The sequence below is a fragment of the Heterocephalus glaber genome, unplaced genomic scaffold (assembly GCF_053883595.1).
Source record: "Heterocephalus glaber isolate CG9 unplaced genomic scaffold, H.glaber_assembly_v1.0 deba00001610, whole genome shotgun sequence".
NCBI classification, from domain to species: Eukaryota; Metazoa; Chordata; class Mammalia; order Rodentia; family Bathyergidae; genus Heterocephalus; species Heterocephalus glaber.
This window is the reverse complement of record NW_028258381.1, coordinates 7673556-7699167: the sequence shown is the minus strand read 5'-3', so window position 1 is coordinate 7699167 and position 25612 is coordinate 7673556. Positions and strand designations below refer to the sequence as shown.

General features: G+C 51.6%; 1 protein-coding gene across 7 annotated transcripts in view; it reads left to right on the top strand.

Annotated features, from left to right (window-relative positions):
- LOC147822591 (uncharacterized) overlaps positions 1–25612 on the top strand; it is a 50274-nt gene that overhangs the window by 12787 nt on the left and 11875 nt on the right. For 6 of the 7 annotated variants that reach the window (XM_087196023.1, XM_087196018.1, XM_087196022.1 and 3 more), the window contains 16 exons: positions 3073–3182; positions 3861–3962; positions 5496–5550; positions 6321–6448; positions 8510–8564; positions 9335–9462; positions 11511–11565; positions 12336–12463; positions 14510–14564; positions 15335–15462; positions 17525–17579; positions 18350–18477; positions 20524–20578; positions 21349–21476; positions 23523–23577; positions 24348–24475. In XM_087196023.1, the coding sequence (XP_087052149.1) occupies positions 3073–3182; positions 3861–3962; positions 5496–5550; positions 6321–6448; positions 8510–8564; positions 9335–9462; positions 11511–11565; positions 12336–12463; positions 14510–14564; positions 15335–15462; positions 17525–17579; positions 18350–18477; positions 20524–20578; positions 21349–21476; positions 23523–23577; positions 24348–24475 (1493 nt within the window). The remainder of the gene's footprint in view (positions 1–3072; positions 3183–3860; positions 3963–5495; positions 5551–6320; positions 6449–8509; positions 8565–9334; positions 9463–11510; positions 11566–12335; positions 12464–14509; positions 14565–15334; positions 15463–17524; positions 17580–18349; positions 18478–20523; positions 20579–21348; positions 21477–23522; positions 23578–24347; positions 24476–25612) is intronic. The other variant, XM_087196021.1, reaches the window with a different exon arrangement.

Here is a 25612-nt window from a genome sequence, read left to right as displayed (position 1 = left end):
TTAAAAGTTATGTAGGAGTACAAAGGACCCAGAAAAGCCAAAACCAAAAACAGTGTTGGAAGACGTTTAGCACCCAATTTTAAGACTTCTTCTAAAGCTGCAGTAATCAAGGCAGTGTTGGTGTAAGGAAAGACATATAGATCATTGGAATAAAACAGAGAATCTAGAAATAGAACCACACATATATGGTCCACTGAGTTTTGAAAGATTATTTAACATTACCATTTTATAGAATATAAACTTAATTCAAGAGCTGAGGAAGAGAGTGTTTTCAGCAAACGGTACTAGAACACCTGGTATCCAAATATAAAAAATTAACCTCAACCCTTTTTTTCCATACATGAAAATAACTTGAAGGGATCTATGAACCTAAATAAGAAAGCCTAAAACTGTAAAACTTTAAGAAGGAATTATAAGGGAAAATATTTATGAATTCAGGGTAGGCAAGAACTACCTAGGATACAAAAAACATGATGTATAAAAGAAAAAATTTGATAAATGAGATTCCATCAAAATTTAGAACTTTAAATGACATCGTTAAAATGAGTAGTCCTTAAACAGACCATATTTACAATGCATATAACCCATGACCAGAATACATAAAGAATTCTTAGAGCTCATTAATAGACAACCCAATTAAAATGTAGACATAAGAAGATGATAAATAGCCAGTATAGCACAAGGAAAAGTGTGCAACACTAGAATCAGAAAAATACTAATCAGAATAATAAGATTGAATTATACACTCATTAGGGAGATGAAGTCAAAAGTTTTAAGAGCCTTGTCATGACTTTTTCTTTTTGTTGGATTCTCCCTCTTTGCATTTAATTTGTCACACCCAATGGATTCATTCTGCTGGGTTTCCTGGGGTTGTGATCCTCATTGTCTTTTCCTAAGTTACTGTCTAAAATTTTTTGGAGTGCCGGTTTTGTATTCATGAAGTTCCTGAGATGCTCTTTATCATGAAAGTATTTTATTTCTCCATCAATTATGAAAGAGATTTTTGCAGGGTACATCCATCTGGGTTGGAGGCTGTTTTCCTTTATTGCTTGAAATACATCACTCCAAGCTCTTCTTGCCTTGAGGGTTTGCATTGAGAAGTCTACTGTGATTCTGATGGGCTTTCCTTTGTATATGATTTGTTTCTTTTCTCTCACTGCTTGTAGGATTTTGTTCTTCAGTTGGGTTTCTGGAATCCTAACTATTATATGCCTATGTGTAGATTTTTTTTGATTAAGGCTAGCTGGAGTCCCATATGCCTCACTTATCTGTATGTCAAGTTGTTTTCCCCTGCTTGGGAAATTTTCTGCCATCACTTCTGTGAAGAGTTTTTTTATGTCATCTGCACTCTCTCCTGTGTCTTCATGGACTCCAATCAGTCTTATGTTATTCTTCTTTGCATCATCTAGGAGCTGCTGGATTGATTTCTCATATTCCCTTACAATTTAATAGCAATTTTTCTTTTCCTCCTCACTAATTGCAATCTTATCTTCTATATGTGAAATTCTGTCCTCACATTGGTTCATTCTGCTGCGCAGACTTTTGATGGAGTGTTTAATCTCTTGGAAATCTGTTTGTATCTGTTTTATGGATTCCATTTGTTTCCTATGTTGGGATTCCATCATATTCCTCAGATCCTCTATTTTTTTATCTGTGTCCTCTCTAGATTTATTAATCATGTCTTGCACCATGAGCAAAATCTTTTCTGTTATCTGAGTAATTATTTCTGATTTCATTTTTCCCAGACCCTCTTTTGTTGCCAGTTCAGAGAGTCCAGGTGGTTGAGTATGAGAGTGTTCCATCTCGTTTCCCTTTGGGGTTTGTTGTAGGTGATCTGGAAGTCTGTTTTTGAGGCTTGTTTATGTGTCTTCTCATTTCCATGGGGGGGGGTGCTCCTGGCGCCCACGCAGCTCACCTTCTGTGCCCTAGGAGCTTGGGATGGCAGCGGGGCAGCTTCCTTCTGGGTGCTGGGACCAGCTCAGCTTCTCTGTCCTAGGAGCTTGGGATGGAGGCAGGGAGCTTCCTTCCAGGTGCTGGGACTGGCTGAGCTTCTCTCCAGATTTTCTGTTCATTACTTTTTTATTCAGTTTCTTAAATCCTGCACTCTGGCAACCTGGCCTCCATAGCCCGATTCAAAGTGCCGCCACTTGAGGAGTCTGATATACTACTATAAATTTTGATGAAATAGAACTCAAATAATTTCAAGTTCACTATACCAGAAAAAAAGTTGTAATTAGTTAACACTGCTCGTTTTCTGAGACCACAAAAGTCTCTGATCATAATTTGTACAGCAATAGTCTAGCCTTTCTCTTTCTTTCTCTTTTTCCTTCTTTGGACAAGGCTTTGCTATGTCTGTGGGTTTTTTTTTGGTACCGGGGATGGAACTTGGGACCTGAGCATACCTAAGCTCCCAGCCAGGTGACCACAAAGTATGTGTCCAAAGCGTGGTGCTTCCTTTGCTTGCGTGCCTTGTCTGGCATACTGCTGTTGTCACTTTCTTTAGTTAGCCAGCCAGGATGGGGGAGAACTACAAATGATCATGGCTTTCAGAATTCACACACACACACGCCACTTGTCCCTCAAGGATTAAACTCAGCGATGCAGAGCTGATCTCTACATGTGGGGCCTTGGCTCATTGTCAAGTTTGTCACAGGCAGAAAATTATGTCCATGAGGAACAAACTACAGCAGGCATCACTTGTAGGTGTGGAGTGGCTCAGGAATTGGCTGGCCTTGTGTGGGACCCCACGACACAGCTTATGCAGGGTTCACCAAATGTGGCAGGATTCCACTGGAAGGGCTGCCCTGGGGTGTACTCAGAGAACTCCCTGTCACAGTCCTGTCACCTCACCATCACCCCATTTACTCTCTGCTGGGTGCCCTGTTTCCCTTAGGACCTGCTGTGTCATCATTTCCTGAGCATGCCTGAAAGCTGAGTTCTCATTATAAATCTCACCTTCTCTCCTCCCTTACAAATTTCAGTTCTGCAATGGAACTTCTGCCCCACATGTTGACAAACTTAGGGAAAACTTTCTGGAATTGGAAGGATAATCATCTTCTTCCTCCGTTGCAGCATCAGGGACCTGCTGTCCCGGGATGACCCTGTGAGACAGGGGCAGAGCCACCGAGACCATACTGAGTGGCACAAGATGGCTGAGCGTCTCACCCTCCAGCTCTGCCCAGGTGAGGTGACCACCGGGCCTGGCCAGCCCTGGGCCTTTCCAAGGCACCCAGCTCTTGGAAGACATCTTGGGCAAGCCGCCTTTACATCAGTTCTCCTACTGTCTACATATTTCTTCAAGTGTGGGCACATGGGGCTGCCTCGGGGCAGGAGCAAGCAAAAACACAGGGCGAGAAGCCACATGATTCCCGTCTCCTCTTCCTCCCTGACAGGACTGGGCTCCTGGAGAACAGCATCACCCAGCATCCTCACGGGAAGGGGGGCTGTAGGGGGAGGTATGTTAGATTCCTCAAAGCCTGGGCTGCAGGCAAGTTTCCCAGGTGTGCTTAGTGTGCTGGAAGAGAGAGTCATGGATTGTTCTGGATTGCTCGCCTTTCCTTCCTTCCTTCCTTCCTTCCTTCCTTCCTATCTTTCTTTTCTTTCTTTCTTTCTCTTTTTTTTTCTTTTGCATTTTTAGAGCAAGGGTGACTGTTCCCTTTAGGGCCAGTCCTCTCTAGGCACTGCCATTCAAGGATCCCCAGGCACAAAAAAGGTAACATCTCCCTCATGCACACAATGTCTCCCTCTCTGCCTGAGTCACTCAGTGATGGCAGCCACAGGCAGGGACATCAGAAACGGGTGCTGTGGGAACTCAGCAAAGGGAGAAGCACAGCTGTGTGTCGTGAAACTTCTCCTTTCAGCTTCCCCACAGGCGGACTGGCCACAAGGGCTTCCCAGCCAAGCATTGGAGGTGCCGGTGGACTCATATTTCCCTGGGAACAACTATGTGGGAACACAGCCTGGTCAGTGCCTTGACTGTGTCTCAGTAACGTTCTCTTTGCTTGAGCAAGACCTCTTGACAAAACTGAAAGGAGGAAAGATTTATTTTGACCCACAATTTGTAGGGGTTTTGATCGACACTTGGCTGGTTCTGAGGCAAGATAGTGTGGTAAGGAAGAAAGAGTTCATGGCATGGCAGGCAAGAATCAGCAAAGGCTAGAGGCAGGAGGACGGGCATCACTATCTCTGGGCCGTGCGCCCACAGGGACCCAGTCCTCCCACTAGGCTTCACCTCCCAGCATCACACCCAGACATAAACCCATCCATGGACTAGCCCTGGTATCACAGGCCTGATCCAGTAACTTCCCACATGCACGGCCTCTGAGCACAGAAGGCTTTGGGGGGACATCTAGATGTAAGCCGTAATGGTCAGCATGTGTGTGCATGCAGCACTGTGCTCCGATGACCTCCACTCTCTCGTGCAGATGCCCAGGAGAGGGGTAGCTGGGTCCAGTGGAAGACTCTTCTGAGTTTTTTGAGGCATATCCACCCTCATTTCCAATGCAGTGGTACGAGTTGGTATTCTCCCAAGCAAAGCAGAACGGTCCTTTTGCCAGACAAGCTCTCAAGCACTTGTTCTCCCTGGTAGACATTCTGACTGGAATAAGACAGACTCTGGTGTTCTTTCAATTGGTATTTCCTGTCATGTGCCTATTAACCATTTCTCCTGGCTTTGACGGGGAAGTGTTGGTTGCAGTTGTCCAGTTAGTGCCGTGAGTGAAGCTGGAGGAAAGGTGTGAAGCCCAGAGGTCAGGTATGTCCCACAGTGGCCACGGCAGGACGTTTTATATTTCACATCCGATGTGTTTGAGTACTTTTTCTCAAAATTCTTGCCTCTGTCTGAGGCACGGGCTGGGAAAAATGTCTTTCCCACTGGATAGGTCTCTCCCTCGTCCTCTTGGTGGTTGCCTGTATTTTGCGGAAGGTTTATGATCAGATAAAATCCCACTTGTAGATTGTCAGAATTGTACATACAGTGGGCATTCTGCTGAGGATGTCCGTGCCCAGGCTTTGTGTTCAAGAGTGTGTTTTCATCCCTGGATATATGGTCCAGTGGGGTTTGCTTTTGGCAGAGGGTGAGAGAGATGGGCAGAGTTGCTCCTGTGCATGTGGACCACCAGTTTTCCCAGTGCCCTTTTTCCAAGGCCTGTGTTTTCTCCAGCCTAGGTTATTGGCCCCTTTGCCCAAGATCCAACTGCTGAAGGTTTTTAGGGTTGTTTCTGCACCCTCTATTCCGTTCCCTATGTCCGGCTGTCTGTGTGCGTGCATTGGTACCATTGTGTCTCTCGTGGACTGCCCAGGGACGGAAGTGAGGAAGTCTTCCCGTTCCTTAGGAGACAGTCTGAGTCTCCCGAGCATGTTTCCCCTGGTGTCCTGTTGTCTCACTGAGAGAGCCATTCATTCACTTTGATTGGCCACCAGGGTTTGTACTGGGTCTTGAGGTGAGTTCAGGTCATGACTGTTGTATGTGTGCATGTGTGTGTTTGTGTTTGCAGGACCTGAGTCCACCTGGAACCAAGAGGAAGTGGCGTGGGAGTCCGTTTCTGCCTGGTGAGTGTGAGGGTCACGGGCTGTGGAGGCAGAGGTGGCCTGGGAGATCTCAGGTGCAGGGAAAAGCGGGAAGTGGTCAGTTTCCCTACTTGATCTATTCTGCCAAGCTGGAAGTGAACTCTTTTCAGAGTTTGTTTTTGTCTTGGATCGCACCTCCCCTTACTTGGCAGGATTGGTCACCTGGAGTCCCCGTCGCCCACAGTGAACTACACTGGGGTTTCCCTGCACTCAGGGCAAGGCAGCTCAACACTCTCCTGTGGGAGGCCGTTGAGAGAGGAGACACTCCCCCTCTTTGTGCAGTTTGGCCTTAGTTTGGTGGTGGGGGTTCCACAGCACAAATTGGCCCCAAACCAAAAAGCAAATCCTGCCCAAGTGCAGTATGGAAAGGACAGGCTGGGCAGACCCTGGATCACTGGGCTTCAGCAGGTCCTCAGGTCCCTTTGTTGCCCGGTGCCCTGCAAGTAACATGGAGCCCAGTGCTCTGATGTTGGAGCACCTGGATGCTTCTCAGTGTATGTGCCACACACCTGCTCACACTGAGCTGTGTGTAGCCCTCCAGGCCCTTTATGGAAATCTTTTGCGTAGGGACCCTGGGAATTGGCTGCTGTGTGCAGGCTGCTGGGCCTTTCCTGGGATCCTCCTGCCACGGAACTCCACTGCTCCAGAATGTCCCCTGTGTGTCCTGTGGCCTCTCTTTAGGGGTCCGGGGCAGACCAGGGGATAGCTGTGAAGGCCAGTCCTTCCTGGTTACCATGCTGTTCTCCTTACAGGTACCTGGAGGGCGGAGACAGTGCCGCCAATTACCTGGCACACAGTGTAGATGAAAGTTATTCGACCTTTTCCACATGGCGCAACTTCTCAGCGTTCCCCGATCCTGCCTGGAGTCCGGGCTTCCGAGGTGAGGAGCACTGGGTTCCCTCTTTGCTGGGTGAGGCCAGTTGAGTGTGCCACCTGGGGAGATCGTCAGGCTCATTCTCTTTCCTCGTTAGTGTGTGTCTGCAGCATAGGAGAATGACATGACCCTTGGGGATTTGGAGCATGTCCGTACCCCATCTGGATCCTTTGTACTCTCCCGGACCCACCACCACGCCCTCCCGTCCTGGTCCTTGGGCCTCCCTGGCCGCTTCGGACTCTACCTCCCTATTTCCAGCCGTCTGTCTTTTCTTTGGCTGTCGAAACTATTTTTCCTTTGGGTGTGTCCTGTTGGAGAACCCCCCTGTCATATTTCTACCTCCGAAGTTCATCGTTTGACTTGTAATTATGACCTCAATAGCCATCCACCTTGCCATCAGTGCCTGCGGTTTATCTTTGCTCATGGTTCAGCAGTATTCCTTGTGTACGTTTACCACCTTTTCATCGTCCGTTCGTCTTCGATGGGCACATGGAGCACTTCCTCATTTTACCTCTCTGTAATGCTGGTGCTAGCCTGAGTGTCTCAGTTTACTTCCTGTTTGCTTGAGCAAAATCTCTGACACAGATGAAAGCAGGAAAGGTTTATCTTGACTGACCGTTTGTTGATGTTTCGCTCCATAGTTGGCTGGTTGTAAGGCAAGATGGCGTGTTTGAAAAGAAAGAGTTCACGGCTAGGCAGGCAGTAAGAAGCAAAGGCTGGGGCAGGAGGAAGGGTCGAGCTATCTCCAGGGCACGCCCACAAGGACCCTCTCCTCCCACCAGGCTTCACCTCCCAGCATGAGACCCAGACAGAAACCCATCCGTGCACTAGCCCCGGCATGAGAGGCCCGATCCAGTCACTTGCCACACGCACGGCCTCTGAGCAGAGAAGGCTCTGGGGGGACATCTAGACGTAAGCCGTAACGGTCAGCGTGTGTGTGCATGCAGCACTGTGCTCCGATGACCTCCACTCTCTCGTGCAGATGCCCAGGAGAGGGGTAGCTGGGTCGAGTGGAATTCCCTTCTGAGTGTTTTGAGGAAAGTCCACACTGATTTCCACTGGGGTGCTACCAGTTTATATTCTGCCAAGCAAAGCAGAAGGGTCCTTTTTCCACGCAAGCTCTCAAGCCTTTGTTCTTCGTGGTAGACATTCTTGCTGGAAGAAGACAGACTCTGGTGTTGTTGTTATGGGTATTCCTTGTCTCGTGCCTGCTGACCATTTCTCTTGCTTTGGTCGAGGATGTGTTGGTTTTAGTTGGCCAGTTAGTGCCGTGAGTGAGGCTGTAGGAAAGGAGTGAAGCACGGAGGTCAGGTGTGTCCCACAGTGGGCACGCCAGGACCTTTTATATTTAACGTGGGATGTTTTTGAGTTCTGCTGTTTCTAGATATTCCCCCTCTGTCTGAGGAATTGGCTGGCAAAAATGTGTTTCCCATTTGGTAGGTCTCTAGTCAGTCTCTTGTGGGTTTCCTTTACTTCCGGGAACCTTTATGCTCGAGTACAATTCCATTTGTAGGTTTTGTAGCTTGTTATTGTTATACATTGTGGGCGTTCTGCTGAGGGACGTCCATGGCTACGCTGTATGTTCTCTCAGAGTTTGTGTTCTTATGCCCAGATGTATGATCCACTGGCGTCTGCTTTCAGCCCAGGGTGAGAGAGTTGGTCAGAGTCGATCTTGCGCACGTGGACCACCAGTTTTCCCAGCGCCCTTTTTCCGTGGCCTGTGTTTTCTCCAGCCTAGGTTATTGGCTCCTTTGCCCAAGATGCAGTGTCTGAGGGTTTCTGGGGTTGTTTCTGCACCCTCTATTCTGTTCCCTATGTCCGGCTGTCTGTGTGCGTGCATTGGTACCATTGTGTCTCTCGTGGTCTGCCCAGGGACGGAAGTGAGGAAGTCTTCCCGTTCCTTAGGAGACAGCCTGAGTCTCCCGAGGATGTTCCCCCGGGTGTCCTGTTGTCTCACTGAGAGAGCCATTCATTCACTTCGATTGGCCACCAGGGTTTGTACTGGGTCTTGAGGTGAGTTCAGGTCATGACTGTTGTATGTGTGCGTGTGTTTGTTTGTGTTTGCAGGACCTGAGTCCACCTGGAACCAAGAGGAAGTGGCGTGGGAGTCCGTTTCTGCCTGGTGAGTGTGAGGGTCACGGGCTGTGGAGGCAGAGGTGGCCTGTGAGATCTCAGGTGCAGGGAAAAGCGGGAAGTGGTCAGTTTCCCTACTTGATCTATTCTGCCAAGCTGGAAGTGAACTCTTTTCAGAGTTTGTTTTTGTCTTGGATCGCACCTCCCCTTACTTGGCAGGATTGGTCACCTGGAGTCCCCGTCGCCCACAGTGAACTACACTGGGGTTTCCCTGCACTCAGGGCAAGGCAGCTCAACACTCTCCTGTGGGAGGCCGTTGAGAGAGGAGACACTCCCCCTCTTTGTGCAGTTTGGCCTTAGTTTGGTGGTGGGGGTTCCACAGCACAAATTGGCCCCAAACCAAAAAGCAAATCCTGCCCAAGTGCAGTATGGAAAGGACAGGCTGGGCAGACCCTGGATCACTGGGCTTCAGCAGGTCCTCAGGTCCCTTTGTTGCCCGGTGCCCTGCAAGTAACATGGAGCCCAGTGCTCTGATGTTGGAGCACCTGGATGCTTCTCAGTGTATGTGCCACACACCTGCTCACACTGAGCTGTGTGTAGCCCTCCAGGCCCTTTATGGAAATCCTTTGCGTAGGGACCCTGGGAATTGGCTGCTGTGTGCAGGCTGCTGGGCCTTTCCTGGGATCCTCCTGCCACGGAACTCCACTGCTCCAGAATGTCCCCTGTGTGTCCTGTGGCCTCTCTTTAGGGGTCCGGGGCGGACCAGGGGATAGCTGTGAAGGCCAGTCCTTCCTGGTTACCATGCTGTTCTCCTTACAGGTACCTGGAGGGCGGAGACAGTGCCGCCAATTACCTGGCACACAGTGTAGATGAAAGTTATTCGACCTTTTCCACATGGCGCAACTTCTCAGCGTTCCCCGATCCTGCCTGGAGTCCGGGCTTCCGAGGTGAGGAGCACTGGGTTCCCTCTTTGCTGGGTGAGGCCAGTTGAGTGTGCCACCTGGGGAGATCGTCAGGCTCATTCTCTTTCCTCGTTAGTGTGTGTCTGCAGCATAGGAGAATGACATGACCCTTGGGGATTTGGAGCATGTCCGTACCCCATCTGGATCCTTTGTACTCTCCCGGACCCACCACCACGCCCTCCCGTCCTGGTCCTTGGGCCTCCCTGGCCGCTTCGGACTCTACCTCCCTATTTCCAGCCGTCTGTCTTTTCTTTGGCTGTCGAAACTATTTTTCCTTTGGGTGTGTCCTGTTGGAGAACCCCCCTGTCATATTTCTACCTCCGAAGTTCATCGTTTGACTTGTAATTATGACCTCAATAGCCATCCACCTTGCCATCAGTGCCTGCGGTTTATCTTTGCTCATGGTTCAGCAGTATTCCTTGTGTACGTTTACCACCTTTTCATCGTCCGTTCGTCTTCGATGGGCACATGGAGCACTTCCTCATTTTACCTCTCTGTAATGCTGGTGCTAGCCTGAGTGTCTCAGTTTACTTCCTGTTTGCTTGAGCAAAATCTCTGACACAGATGAAAGCAGGAAAGGTTTATCTTGACTGACCGTTTGTTGATGTTTCGCTCCATAGTTGGCTGGTTGTAAGGCAAGATGGCGTGTTTGAAAAGAAAGAGTTCACGGCTAGGCAGGCAGTAAGAAGCAAAGGCTGGGGGCAGGAGGAAGGGTCGAGCTATCTCCAGGGCACGCCCACAAGGACCCTCTCCTCCCACCAGGCTTCACCTCCCAGCATGAGACCCAGACAGAAACCCATCCGTGCACTAGCCCCGGCATGAGAGGCCCGATCCAGTCACTTGCCACACGCACGGCCTCTGAGCAGAGAAGGCTCTGGGGGGACATCTAGACGTAAGCCGTAACGGTCAGCGTGTGTGTGCATGCAGCACTGTGCTCCGATGACCTCCACTCTCTCGTGCAGATGCCCAGGAGAGGGGTAGCTGGGTCGAGTGGAATTCCCTTCTGAGTGTTTTGAGGAAAGTCCACACTGATTTCCACTGGGGTGCTACCAGTTTATATTCTGCCAAGCAAAGCAGAAGGGTCCTTTTTCCACGCAAGCTCTCAAGCCTTTGTTCTTCGTGGTAGACATTCTTGCTGGAAGAAGACAGACTCTGGTGTTGTTGTTATGGGTATTCCTTGTCTCGTGCCTGCTGACCATTTCTCTTGCTTTGGTCGAGGATGTGTTGGTTTTAGTTGGCCAGTTAGTGCCGTGAGTGAGGCTGTAGGAAAGGAGTGAAGCACGGAGGTCAGGTGTGTCCCACAGTGGGCACGCCAGGACCTTTTATATTTAACGTGGGATGTTTTTGAGTTCTGCTGTTTCTAGATATTCCCCCTCTGTCTGAGGAATTGGCTGGCAAAAATGTGTTTCCCATTTGGTAGGTCTCTAGTCAGTCTCTTGTGGGTTTCCTTTACTTCCGGGAACCTTTATGCTCGAGTACAATTCCATTTGTAGGTTTTGTAGCTTGTTATTGTTATACATTGTGGGCGTTCTGCTGAGGGACGTCCATGGCTACGCTGTATGTTCTCTCAGAGTTTGTGTTCTTATGCCCAGATGTATGATCCACTGGCGTCTGCTTTCAGCCCAGGGTGAGAGAGTTGGTCAGAGTCGATCTTGCGCACGTGGACCACCAGTTTTCCCAGCGCCCTTTTTCCGTGGCCTGTGTTTTCTCCAGCCTAGGTTATTGGCTCCTTTGCCCAAGATGCAGTGTCTGAGGGTTTCTGGGGTTGTTTCTGCACCCTCTATTCTGTTCCCTATGTCCGGCTGTCTGTGTGCGTGCATTGGTACCATTGTGTCTCTCGTGGTCTCTGAGGAAGTCTTCCCGTTCCTTAGGAGACAGCCTGAGTCTCCCGAGGATGTTCCCCCGGGTGTCCTGTTGTCTCACTGAGAGAGCCATTCATTCACTTCGGTTGGCCACCAGGGTTTGTACTGGGTCTTGAGGTGAGTTCAGGTCATGACTGTTGTATGTGTGCGTGTGTTTGTTTGTGTTTGCAGGACCTGAGTCCACCTGGAACCAAGAGGAAGTGGCGTGGGAGTCCGTTTCTGCCTGGTGAGTGTGAGGGTCACGGGCTGTGGAGGCAGAGGTGGCCTGTGAGATCTCAGGTGCAGGGAAAAGCGGGAAGTGGTCCGTTTCCCTACTTGATCTATTCTGCCAAGCTGGAAGTGAACTCTTTTCAGAGTTTGTTTTTGTCTTGGATCGCACCTCCCCTTACTTGGCAGGATTGGTCACCTGGAGTCCCCGTCGCCCACAGTGAACTACACTGGGGTTTCCCTGCACTCAGGGCAAGGCAGCTCAACACTCTCCTGTGGGAGGCCGTTGAGAGAGGAGACACTCCCCCTCTTTGTGCAGTTTGGCCTTAGTTTGGTGGTGGGGGTTCCACAGCACAAATTGGCCCCAAACCAAAAAGCAAATCCTGCCCAAGTGCAGTATGGAAAGGACAGGCTGGGCAGACCCTGGATCACTGGGCTTCAGCAGGTCCTCAGGTCCCTTTGTTGCCCGGTGCCCTGCAAGTAACATGGAGCCCAGTGCTCTGATGTTGGAGCACCTGGATGCTTCTCAGTGTATGTGCCACACACCTGCTCACACTGAGCTGTGTGTAGCCCTCCAGGCCCTTTATGGAAATCCTTTGCGTAGGGACCCTGGGAATTGGCTGCTGTGTGCAGGCTGCTGGGCCTTTCCTGGGATCCTCCTGCCACGGAACTCCACTGCTCCAGAATGTCCCCTGTGTGTCCTGTGGCCTCTCTTTAGGGGTCCGGGGCGGACCAGGGGATAGCTGTGAAGGCCAGTCCTTCCTGGTTACCATGCTGTTCTCCTTACAGGTACCTGGAGGGCGGAGACAGTGCCGCCAATTACCTGGCACACAGTGTAGATGAAAGTTATTCGACCTTTTCCACATGGCGCAACTTCTCAGCGTTCCCCGATCCTGCCTGGAGTCCGGGCTTCCGAGGTGAGGAGCACTGGGTTCCCTCTTTGCTGGGTGAGGCCAGTTGAGTGTGCCACCTGGGGAGATCGTCAGGCTCATTCTCTTTCCTCGTTAGTGTGTGTCTGCAGCATAGGAGAATGACATGACCCTTGGGGATTTGGAGCATGTCCGTACCCCATCTGGATCCTTTGTACTCTCCCGGACCCACCACCACGCCCTCCCGTCCTGGTCCTTGGGCCTCCCTGGCCGCTTCGGACTCTACCTCCCTATTTCCAGCCGTCTGTCTTTTCTTTGGCTGTCGAAACTATTTTTCCTTTGGGTGTGTCCTGTTGGAGAACCCCCCTGTCATATTTCTACCTCCGAAGTTCATCGTTTGACTTGTAATTATGACCTCAATAGCCATCCACCTTGCCATCAGTGCCTGCGGTTTATCTTTGCTCATGGTTCAGCAGTATTCCTTGTGTACGTTTACCACCTTTTCATCGTCCGTTCGTCTTCGATGGGCACATGGAGCACTTCCTCATTTTACCTCTCTGTAATGCTGGTGCTAGCCTGAGTGTCTCAGTTTACTTCCTGTTTGCTTGAGCAAAATCTCTGACACAGATGAAAGCAGGAAAGGTTTATCTTGACTGACCGTTTGTTGATGTTTCGCTCCATAGTTGGCTGGTTGTAAGGCAAGATGGCGTGTTTGAAAAGAAAGAGTTCACGGCTAGGCAGGCAGTAAGAAGCAAAGGCTGGGGGCAGGAGGAAGGGTCGAGCTATCTCCAGGGCACGCCCACAAGGACCCTCTCCTCCCACCAGGCTTCACCTCCCAGCATGAGACCCAGACAGAAACCCATCCGTGCACTAGCCCCGGCATGAGAGGCCCGATCCAGTCACTTGCCACACGCACGGCCTCTGAGCAGAGAAGGCTCTGGGGGGACATCTAGACGTAAGCCGTAACGGTCAGCGTGTGTGTGCATGCAGCACTGTGCTCCGATGACCTCCACTCTCTCGTGCAGATGCCCAGGAGAGGGGTAGCTGGGTCGAGTGGAATTCCCTTCTGAGTGTTTTGAGGAAAGTCCACACTGATTTCCACTGGGGTGCTACCAGTTTATATTCTGCCAAGCAAAGCAGAAGGGTCCTTTTTCCACGCAAGCTCTCAAGCCTTTGTTCTTCGTGGTAGACATTCTTGCTGGAAGAAGACAGACTCTGGTGTTGTTGTTATGGGTATTCCTTGTCTCGTGCCTGCTGACCATTTCTCTTGCTTTGGTCGAGGATGTGTTGGTTTTAGTTGGCCAGTTAGTGCCGTGAGTGAGGCTGTAGGAAAGGAGTGAAGCACGGAGGTCAGGTGTGTCCCACAGTGGGCACGCCAGGACCTTTTATATTTAACGTGGGATGTTTTTGAGTTCTGCTGTTTCTAGATATTCCCCCTCTGTCTGAGGAATTGGCTGGCAAAAATGTGTTTCCCATTTGGTAGGTCTCTAGTCAGTCTCTTGTGGGTTTCCTTTACTTCCGGGAACCTTTATGCTCGAGTACAATTCCATTTGTAGGTTTTGTAGCTTGTTATTGTTATACATTGTGGGCGTTCTGCTGAGGGACGTCCATGGCTACGCTGTATGTTCTCTCAGAGTTTGTGTTCTTATGCCCAGATGTATGATCCACTGGCGTCTGCTTTCAGCCCAGGGTGAGAGAGTTGGTCAGAGTCGATCTTGCGCACGTGGACCACCAGTTTTCCCAGCGCCCTTTTTCCGTGGCCTGTGTTTTCTCCAGCCTAGGTTATTGGCTCCTTTGCCCAAGATGCAGTGTCTGAGGGTTTCTGGGGTTGTTTCTGCACCCTCTATTCTGTTCCCTATGTCCGGCTGTCTGTGTGCGTGCATTGGTACCATTGTGTCTCTCGTGGTCTGAGGAAGTCTTCCCGTTCCTTAGGAGACAGCCTGAGTCTCCCGAGGATGTTCCCCCGGGTGTCCTGTTGTCTCACTGAGAGAGCCATTCATTCACTTCGGTTGGCCACCAGGGTTTGTACTGGGTCTTGAGGTGAGTTCAGGTCATGACTGTTGTATGTGTGCGTGTGTTTGTTTGTGTTTGCAGGACCTGAGTCCACCTGGAACCAAGAGGAAGTGGCGTGGGAGTCCGTTTCTGCCTGGTGAGTGTGAGGGTCACGGGCTGTGGAGGCAGAGGTGGCCTGTGAGATCTCAGGTGCAGGGAAAAGCGGGAAGTGGTCCGTTTCCCTACTTGATCTATTCTGCCAAGCTGGAAGTGAACTCTTTTCAGAGTTTGTTTTTGTCTTGGATCGCACCTCCCCTTACTTGGCAGGATTGGTCACCTGGAGTCCCCGTCGCCCACAGTGAACTACACTGGGGTTTCCCTGCACTCAGGGCAAGGCAGCTCAACACTCTCCTGTGGGAGGCCGTTGAGAGAGGAGACACTCCCCCTCTTTGTGCAGTTTGGCCTTAGTTTGGTGGTGGGGGTTCCACAGCACAAATTGGCCCCAAACCAAAAAGCAAATCCTGCCCAAGTGCAGTATGGAAAGGACAGGCTGGGCAGACCCTGGATCACTGGGCTTCAGCAGGTCCTCAGGTCCCTTTGTTGCCCGGTGCCCTGCAAGTAACATGGAGCCCAGTGCTCTGATGTTGGAGCACCTGGATGCTTCTCAGTGTATGTGCCACACACCTGCTCACACTGAGCTGTGTGTAGCCCTCCAGGCCCTTTATGGAAATCCTTTGCGTAGGGACCCTGGGAATTGGCTGCTGTGTGCAGGCTGCTGGGCCTTTCCTGGGATCCTCCTGCCACGGAACTCCACTGCTCCAGAATGTCCCCTGTGTGTCCTGTGGCCTCTCTTTAGGGGTCCGGGGCGGACCAGGGGATAGCTGTGAAGGCCAGTCCTTCCTGGTTACCATGCTGTTCTCCTTACAGGTACCTGGAGGGCGGAGACAGTGCCGCCAATTACCTGGCACACAGTGTAGATGAAAGTTATTCGACCTTTTCCACATGGCGCAACTTCTCAGCGTTCCCCGATCCTGCCTGGAGTCCGGGCTTCCGAGGTGAGGAGCACTGGGTTCCCTCTTTGCTGGGTGAGGCCAGTTGAGTGTGCCACCTGGGGAGATCGTCAGGCTCATTCTCTTTCCTCGTTAGTGTGTGTCTGCAGCATAGGAGAATGACATGACCCTTGGGGATTTGGAGCATGTCCGTACCCCATCTGGATCCTTTGTACTCTCCCGGACCCACCACCACGCCCTCCCGTCCTGGTCCTTGGGCCTCCCTGGCCGCTTCGGACTCTACCTCCCTATTTCCAGCCGTCTGTCTTTTCTTTGGCTGTCGAAACTATTTTTCCTTTGGGTGTGTCCTGTTGGAGAACCCCCCTGTCATATTTCTACCTCCGAAGTTCATCGTTTGACTTGTAATTATGACCTCAATAGCCATCCACCTTGCCATCAGTGCCTGCGGTTTATCTTTGCTCATGGTTCAGCAGTATTCCTTGTGTACGTTTACCACCTTTTCATCGTCCGTTCGTCTTCGATGGGCACATGGAGCACTTCCTCATTTTACCTCTCTGTAATGCTGGTGCTAGCCTGAGTGTCTCAGTTTACTTCCTGTTTGCTTGAGCAAAATCTCTGACACAGATGAAAGCAGGAAAGGTTTATCTTGACTGACCGTTTGTTGATGTTTCGCTCCATAGTTGGCTGGTTGTAAGGCAAGATGGCGTGTTTGAAAAGAAAGAGTTCACGGCTAGGCAGGCAGTAAGAAGCAAAGGCTGGGGGCAGGAGGAAGGGTCGAGCTATCTCCAGGGCACGCCCACAAGGACCCTCTCCTCCCACCAGGCTTCACCTCCCAGCATGAGACCCAGACAGAAACCCATCCGTGCACTAGCCCCGGCATGAGAGGCCCGATCCAGTCACTTGCCACACGCACGGCCTCTGAGCAGAGAAGGCTCTGGGGGGACATCTAGACGTAAGCCGTAACGGTCAGCGTGTGTGTGCATGCAGCACTGTGCTCCGATGACCTCCACTCTCTCGTGCAGATGCCCAGGAGAGGGGTAGCTGGGTCGAGTGGAATTCCCTTCTGAGTGTTTTGAGGAAAGTCCACACTGATTTCCACTGGGGTGCTACCAGTTTATATTCTGCCAAGCAAAGCAGAAGGGTCCTTTTTCCACGCAAGCTCTCAAGCCTTTGTTCTTCGTGGTAGACATTCTTGCTGGAAGAAGACAGACTCTGGTGTTGTTGTTATGGGTATTCCTTGTCTCGTGCCTGCTGACCATTTCTCTTGCTTTGGTCGAGGATGTGTTGGTTTTAGTTGGCCAGTTAGTGCCGTGAGTGAGGCTGTAGGAAAGGAGTGAAGCACGGAGGTCAGGTGTGTCCCACAGTGGGCACGCCAGGACCTTTTATATTTAACGTGGGATGTTTTTGAGTTCTGCTGTTTCTAGATATTCCCCCTCTGTCTGAGGAATTGGCTGGCAAAAATGTGTTTCCCATTTGGTAGGTCTCTAGTCAGTCTCTTGTGGGTTTCCTTTACTTCCGGGAACCTTTATGCTCGAGTACAATTCCATTTGTAGGTTTTGTAGCTTGTTATTGTTATACATTGTGGGCGTTCTGCTGAGGGACGTCCATGGCTACGCTGTATGTTCTCTCAGAGTTTGTGTTCTTATGCCCAGATGTATGATCCACTGGCGTCTGCTTTCAGCCCAGGGTGAGAGAGTTGGTCAGAGTCGATCTTGCGCACGTGGACCACCAGTTTTCCCAGCGCCCTTTTTCCGTGGCCTGTGTTTTCTCCAGCCTAGGTTATTGGCTCCTTTGCCCAAGATGCAGTGTCTGAGGGTTTCTGGGGTTGTTTCTGCACCCTCTATTCTGTTCCCTATGTCCGGCTGTCTGTGTGCGTGCATTGGTACCATTGTGTCTCTCGTGGTCTGCCCAGGGACGGAAGTGAGGAAGTCTTCCCGTTCCTTAGGAGACAGCCTGAGTCTCCCGAGGATGTTCCCCCGGGTGTCCTGTTGTCTCACTGAGAGAGCCATTCATTCACTTCGATTGGCCACCAGGGTTTGTACTGGGTCTTGAGGTGAGTTCAGGTCATGACTGTTGTATGTGTGCGTGTGTTTGTTTGTGTTTGCAGGACCTGAGTCCACCTGGAACCAAGAGGAAGTGGCGTGGGAGTCCGTTTCTGCCTGGTGAGTGTGAGGGTCACGGGCTGTGGAGGCAGAGGTGGCCTGTGAGATCTCAGGTGCAGGGAAAAGCGGGAAGTGGTCCGTTTCCCTACTTGATCTATTCTGCCAAGCTGGAAGTGAACTCTTTTCAGAGTTTGTTTTTGTCTTGGATCGCACCTCCCCTTACTTGGCAGGATTGGTCACCTGGAGTCCCCGTCGCCCACAGTGAACTACACTGGGGTTTCCCTGCACTCAGGGCAAGGCAGCTCAACACTCTCCTGTGGGAGGCCGTTGAGAGAGGAGACACTCCCCCTCTTTGTGCAGTTTGGCCTTAGTTTGGTGGTGGGGGTTCCACAGCACAAATTGGCCCCAAACCAAAAAGCAAATCCTGCCCAAGTGCAGTATGGAAAGGACAGGCTGGGCAGACCCTGGATCACTGGGCTTCAGCAGGTCCTCAGGTCCCTTTGTTGCCCGGTGCCCTGCAAGTAACATGGAGCCCAGTGCTCTGATGTTGGAGCACCTGGATGCTTCTCAGTGTATGTGCCACACACCTGCTCACACTGAGCTGTGTGTAGCCCTCCAGGCCCTTTATGGAAATCCTTTGCGTAGGGACCCTGGGAATTGGCTGCTGTGTGCAGGCTGCTGGGCCTTTCCTGGGATCCTCCTGCCACGGAACTCCACTGCTCCAGAATGTCCCCTGTGTGTCCTGTGGCCTCTCTTTAGGGGTCCGGGGCGGACCAGGGGATAGCTGTGAAGGCCAGTCCTTCCTGGTTACCATGCTGTTCTCCTTACAGGTACCTGGAGGGCGGAGACAGTGCCGCCAATTACCTGGCACACAGTGTAGATGAAAGTTATTCGACCTTTTCCACATGGCGCAACTTCTCAGCGTTCCCCGATCCTGCCTGGAGTCCGGGCTTCCGAGGTGAGGAGCACTGGGTTCCCTCTTTGCTGGGTGAGGCCAGTTGAGTGTGCCACCTGGGGAGATCGTCAGGCTCATTCTCTTTCCTCGTTAGTGTGTGTCTGCAGCATAGGAGAATGACATGACCCTTGGGGATTTGGAGCATGTCCGTACCCCATCTGGATCCTTTGTACTCTCCCGGACCCACCACCACGCCCTCCCGTCCTGGTCCTTGGGCCTCCCTGGCCGCTTCGGACTCTACCTCCCTATTTCCAGCCGTCTGTCTTTTCTTTGGCTGTCGAAACTATTTTTCCTTTGGGTGTGTCCTGTTGGAGAACCCCCCTGTCATATTTCTACCTCCGAAGTTCATCGTTTGACTTGTAATTATGACCTCAATAGCCATCCACCTTGCCATCAGTGCCTGCGGTTTATCTTTGCTCATGGTTCAGCAGTATTCCTTGTGTACGTTTACCACCTTTTCATCGTCCGTTCGTCTTCGATGGGCACATGGAGCACTTCCTCATTTTACCTCTCTGTAATGCTGGTGCTAGCCTGAGTGTCTCAGTTTACTTCCTGTTTGCTTGAGCAAAATCTCTGACACAGATGAAAGCAGGAAAGGTTTATCTTGACTGACCGTTTGTTGATGTTTCGCTCCATAGTTGGCTGGTTGTAAGGCAAGATGGCGTGTTTGAAAAGAAAGAGTTCACGGCTAGGCAGGCAGTAAGAAGCAAAGGCTGGGGGCAGGAGGAAGGGTCGAGCTATCTCCAGGGCACGCCCACAAGGACCCTCTCCTCCCACCAGGCTTCACCTCCCAGCATGAGACCCAGACAGAAACCCATCCGTGCACTAGCCCCGGCATGAGAGGCCCGATCCAGTCACTTGCCACACGCACGGCCTCTGAGCAGAGAAGGCTCTGGGGGGACATCTAGACGTAAGCCGTAACGGTCAGCGTGTGTGTGCATGCAGCACTGTGCTCCGATGACCTCCACTCTCTCGTGCAGATGCCCAGGAGAGGGGTAGCTGGGTCGAGTGGAATTCCCTTCTGAGTGTTTTGAGGAAAGTCCACACTGATTTCCACTGGGGTGCTACCAGTTTATATTCTGCCAAGCAAAGCAGAAGGGTCCTTTTTCCACGCAAGCTCTCAAGCCTTTGTTCTTCGTGGTAGACATTCTTGCTGGAAGAAGACAGACTCTGGTGTTGTTGTTATGGGTATTCCTTGTCTCGTGCCTGCTGACCATTTCTCTTGCTTTGGTCGAGGATGTGTTGGTTTTAGTTGGCCAGTTAGTGCCGTGAGTGAGGCTGTAGGAAAGGAGTGAAGCACGGAGGTCAGGTGTGTCCCACAGTGGGCACGCCAGGACCTTTTATATTTAACGTGGGATGTTTTTGAGTTCTGCTGTTTCTAGATATTCCCCCTCTGTCTGAGGAATTGGCTGGCAAAAATGTGTTTCCCATTTGGTAGGTCTCTAGTCAGTCTCTTGTGGGTTTCCTTTACTTCCGGGAACCTTTATGCTCGAGTACAATTCCATTTGTAGGTTTTGTAGCTTGTTATTGTTATACATTGTGGGCGTTCTGCTGAGGGACGTCCATGGCTACGCTGTATGTTCTCTCAGAGTTTGTGTTCTTATGCCCAGATGTATGATCCACTGGCGTCTGCTTTCAGCCCAGGGTGAGAGAGTTGGTCAGAGTCGATCTTGCGCACGTGGACCACCAGTTTTCCCAGCGCCCTTTTTCCGTGGCCTGTGTTTTCTCCAGCCTAGGTTATTGGCTCCTTTGCCCAAGATGCAGTGTCTGAGGGTTTCTGGGGTTGTTTCTGCACCCTCTATTCTGTTCCCTATGTCCGGCTGTCTGTGTGCGTGCATTGGTACCATTGTGTCTCTCGTGGTCTGAGGAAGTCTTCCCGTTCCTTAGGAGACAGCCTGAGTCTCCCGAGGATGTTCCCCCGGGTGTCCTGTTGTCTCACTGAGAGAGCCATTCATTCACTTCGGTTGGCCACCAGGGTTTGTACTGGGTCTTGAGGTGAGTTCAGGTCATGACTGTTGTATGTGTGCGTGTGTTTGTTTGTGTTTGCAGGACCTGAGTCCACCTGGAACCAAGAGGAAGTGGCGTGGGAGTCCGTTTCTGCCTGGTGAGTGTGAGGGTCACGGGCTGTGGAGGCAGAGGTGGCCTGTGAGATCTCAGGTGCAGGGAAAAGCGGGAAGTGGTCCGTTTCCCTACTTGATCTATTCTGCCAAGCTGGAAGTGAACTCTTTTCAGAGTTTGTTTTTGTCTTGGATCGCACCTCCCCTTACTTGGCAGGATTGGTCACCTGGAGTCCCCGTCGCCCACAGTGAACTACACTGGGGTTTCCCTGCACTCAGGGCAAGGCAGCTCAACACTCTCCTGTGGGAGGCCGTTGAGAGAGGAGACACTCCCCCTCTTTGTGCAGTTTGGCCTTAGTTTGGTGGTGGGGGTTCCACAGCACAAATTGGCCCCAAACCAAAAAGCAAATCCTGCCCAAGTGCAGTATGGAAAGGACAGGCTGGGCAGACCCTGGATCACTGGGCTTCAGCAGGTCCTCAGGTCCCTTTGTTGCCCGGTGCCCTGCAAGTAACATGGAGCCCAGTGCTCTGATGTTGGAGCACCTGGATGCTTCTCAGTGTATGTGCCACACACCTGCTCACACTGAGCTGTGTGTAGCCCTCCAGGCCCTTTATGGAAATCCTTTGCGTAGGGACCCTGGGAATTGGCTGCTGTGTGCAGGCTGCTGGGCCTTTCCTGGGATCCTCCTGCCACGGAACTCCACTGCTCCAGAATGTCCCCTGTGTGTCCTGTGGCCTCTCTTTAGGGGTCCGGGGCGGACCAGGGGATAGCTGTGAAGGCCAGTCCTTCCTGGTTACCATGCTGTTCTCCTTACAGGTACCTGGAGGGCGGAGACAGTGCCGCCAATTACCTGGCACACAGTGTAGATGAAAGTTATTCGACCTTTTCCACATGGCGCAACTTCTCAGCGTTCCCCGATCCTGCCTGGAGTCCGGGCTTCCGAGGTGAGGAGCACTGGGTTCCCTCTTTGCTGGGTGAGGCCAGTTGAGTGTGCCACCTGGGGAGATCGTCAGGCTCATTCTCTTTCCTCGTTAGTGTGTGTCTGCAGCATAGGAGAATGACATGACCCTTGGGGATTTGGAGCATGTCCGTACCCCATCTGGATCCTTTGTACTCTCCCGGACCCACCACCACGCCCTCCCGTCCTGGTCCTTGGGCCTCCCTGGCCGCTTCGGACTCTACCTCCCTATTTCCAGCCGTCTGTCTTTTCTTTGGCTGTCGAAACTATTTTTCCTTTGGGTGTGTCCTGTTGGAGAACCCCCCTGTCATATTTCTACCTCCGAAGTTCATCGTTTGACTTGTAATTATGACCTCAATAGCCATCCACCTTGCCATCAGTGCCTGCGGTTTATCTTTGCTCATGGTTCAGCAGTATTCCTTGTGTACGTTTACCACCTTTTCATCGTCCGTTCGTCTTCGATGGGCACATGGAGCACTTCCTCATTTTACCTCTCTGTAATGCTGGTGCTAGCCTGAGTGTCTCAGTTTACTTCCTGTTTGCTTGAGCAAAATCTCTGACACAGATGAAAGCAGGAAAGGTTTATCTTGACTGACCGTTTGTTGATGTTTCGCTCCATAGTTGGCTGGTTGTAAGGCAAGATGGCGTGTTTGAAAAGAAAGAGTTCACGGCTAGGCAGGCAGTAAGAAGCAAAGGCTGGGGGCAGGAGGAAGGGTCGAGCTATCTCCAGGGCACGCCCACAAGGACCCTCTCCTCCCACCAGGCTTCACCTCCCAGCATGAGACCCAGACAGAAACCCATCCGTGCACTAGCCCCGGCATGAGAGGCCCGATCCAGTCACTTGCCACACGCACGGCCTCTGAGCAGAGAAGGCTCTGGGGGGACATCTAGACGTAAGCCGTAACGGTCAGCGTGTGTGTGCATGCAGCACTGTGCTCCGATGACCTCCACTCTCTCGTGCAGATGCCCAGGAGAGGGGTAGCTGGGTCGAGTGGAATTCCCTTCTGAGTGTTTTGAGGAAAGTCCACACTGATTTCCACTGGGGTGCTACCAGTTTATATTCTGCCAAGCAAAGCAGAAGGGTCCTTTTTCCACGCAAGCTCTCAAGCCTTTGTTCTTCGTGGTAGACATTCTTGCTGGAAGAAGACAGACTCTGGTGTTGTTGTTATGGGTATTCCTTGTCTCGTGCCTGCTGACCATTTCTCTTGCTTTGGTCGAGGATGTGTTGGTTTTAGTTGGCCAGTTAGTGCCGTGAGTGAGGCTGTAGGAAAGGAGTGAAGCACGGAGGTCAGGTGTGTCCCACAGTGGGCACGCCAGGACCTTTTATATTTAACGTGGGATGTTTTTGAGTTCTGCTGTTTCTAGATATTCCCCCTCTGTCTGAGGAATTGGCTGGCAAAAATGTGTTTCCCATTTGGTAGGTCTCTAGTCAGTCTCTTGTGGGTTTCCTTTACTTCCGGGAACCTTTATGCTCGAGTACAATTCCATTTGTAGGTTTTGTAGCTTGTTATTGTTATACATTGTGGGCGTTCTGCTGAGGGACGTCCATGGCTACGCTGTATGTTCTCTCAGAGTTTGTGTTCTTATGCCCAGATGTATGATCCACTGGCGTCTGCTTTCAGCCCAGGGTGAGAGAGTTGGTCAGAGTCGATCTTGCGCACGTGGACCACCAGTTTTCCCAGCGCCCTTTTTCCGTGGCCTGTGTTTTCTCCAGCCTAGGTTATTGGCTCCTTTGCCCAAGATGCAGTGTCTGAGGGTTTCTGGGGTTGTTTCTGCACCCTCTATTCTGTTCCCTATGTCCGGCTGTCTGTGTGCGTGCATTGGTACCATTGTGTCTCTCGTGGTCTGAGGAAGTCTTCCCGTTCCTTAGGAGACAGCCTGAGTCTCCCGAGGATGTTCCCCCGGGTGTCCTGTTGTCTCACTGAGAGAGCCATTCATTCACTTCGGTTGGCCACCAGGGTTTGTACTGGGTCTTGAGGTGAGTTCAGGTCATGACTGTTGTATGTGTGCGTGTGTTTGTTTGTGTTTGCAGGACCTGAGTCCACCTGGAACCAAGAGGAAGTGGCGTGGGAGTCCGTTTCTGCCTGGTGAGTGTGAGGGTCACGGGCTGTGGAGGCAGAGGTGGCCTGTGAGATCTCAGGTGCAGGGAAAAGCGGGAAGTGGTCCGTTTCCCTACTTGATCTATTCTGCCAAGCTGGAAGTGAACTCTTTTCAGAGTTTGTTTTTGTCTTGGATCGCACCTCCCCTTACTTGGCAGGATTGGTCACCTGGAGTCCCCGTCGCCCACAGTGAACTACACTGGGGTTTCCCTGCACTCAGGGCAAGGCAGCTCAACACTCTCCTGTGGGAGGCCGTTGAGAGAGGAGACACTCCCCCTCTTTGTGCAGTTTGGCCTTAGTTTGGTGGTGGGGGTTCCACAGCACAAATTGGCCCCAAACCAAAAAGCAAATCCTGCCCAAGTGCAGTATGGAAAGGACAGGCTGGGCAGACCCTGGATCACTGGGCTTCAGCAGGTCCTCAGGTCCCTTTGTTGCCCGGTGCCCTGCAAGTAACATGGAGCCCAGTGCTCTGATGTTGGAGCACCTGGATGCTTCTCAGTGTATGTGCCACACACCTGCTCACACTGAGCTGTGTGTAGCCCTCCAGGCCCTTTATGGAAATCCTTTGCGTAGGGACCCTGGGAATTGGCTGCTGTGTGCAGGCTGCTGGGCCTTTCCTGGGATCCTCCTGCCACGGAACTCCACTGCTCCAGAATGTCCCCTGTGTGTCCTGTGGCCTCTCTTTAGGGGTCCGGGGCGGACCAGGGGATAGCTGTGAAGGCCAGTCCTTCCTGGTTACCATGCTGTTCTCCTTACAGGTACCTGGAGGGCGGAGACAGTGCCGCCAATTACCTGGCACACAGTGTAGATGAAAGTTATTCGACCTTTTCCACATGGCGCAACTTCTCAGCGTTCCCCGATCCTGCCTGGAGTCCGGGCTTCCGAGGTGAGGAGCACTGGGTTCCCTCTTTGCTGGGTGAGGCCAGTTGAGTGTGCCACCTGGGGAGATCGTCAGGCTCATTCTCTTTCCTCGTTAGTGTGTGTCTGCAGCATAGGAGAATGACATGACCCTTGGGGATTTGGAGCATGTCCGTACCCCATCTGGATCCTTTGTACTCTCCCGGACCCACCACCACGCCCTCCCGTCCTGGTCCTTGGGCCTCCCTGGCCGCTTCGGACTCTACCTCCCTATTTCCAGCCGTCTGTCTTTTCTTTGGCTGTCGAAACTATTTTTCCTTTGGGTGTGTCCTGTTGGAGAACCCCCCTGTCATATTTCTACCTCCGAAGTTCATCGTTTGACTTGTAATTATGACCTCAATAGCCATCCACCTTGCCATCAGTGCCTGCGGTTTATCTTTGCTCATGGTTCAGCAGTATTCCTTGTGTACGTTTACCACCTTTTCATCGTCCGTTCGTCTTCGATGGGCACATGGAGCACTTCCTCATTTTACCTCTCTGTAATGCTGGTGCTAGCCTGAGTGTCTCAGTTTACTTCCTGTTTGCTTGAGCAAAATCTCTGACACAGATGAAAGCAGGAAAGGTTTATCTTGACTGACCGTTTGTTGATGTTTCGCTCCATAGTTGGCTGGTTGTAAGGCAAGATGGCGTGTTTGAAAAGAAAGAGTTCACGGCTAGGCAGGCAGTAAGAAGCAAAGGCTGGGGGCAGGAGGAAGGGTCGAGCTATCTCCAGGGCACGCCCACAAGGACCCTCTCCTCCCACCAGGCTTCACCTCCCAGCATGAGACCCAGACAGAAACCCATCCGTGCACTAGCCCCGGCATGAGAGGCCCGATCCAGTCACTTGCCACACGCACGGCCTCTGAGCAGAGAAGGCTCTGGGGGGACATCTAGACGTAAGCCGTAACGGTCAGCGTGTGTGTGCATGCAGCACTGTGCTCCGATGACCTCCACTCTCTCGTGCAGATGCCCAGGAGAGGGGTAGCTGGGTCGAGTGGAATTCCCTTCTGAGTGTTTTGAGGAAAGTCCACACTGATTTCCACTGGGGTGCTACCAGTTTATATTCTGCCAAGCAAAGCAGAAGGGTCCTTTTTCCACGCAAGCTCTCAAGCCTTTGTTCTTCGTG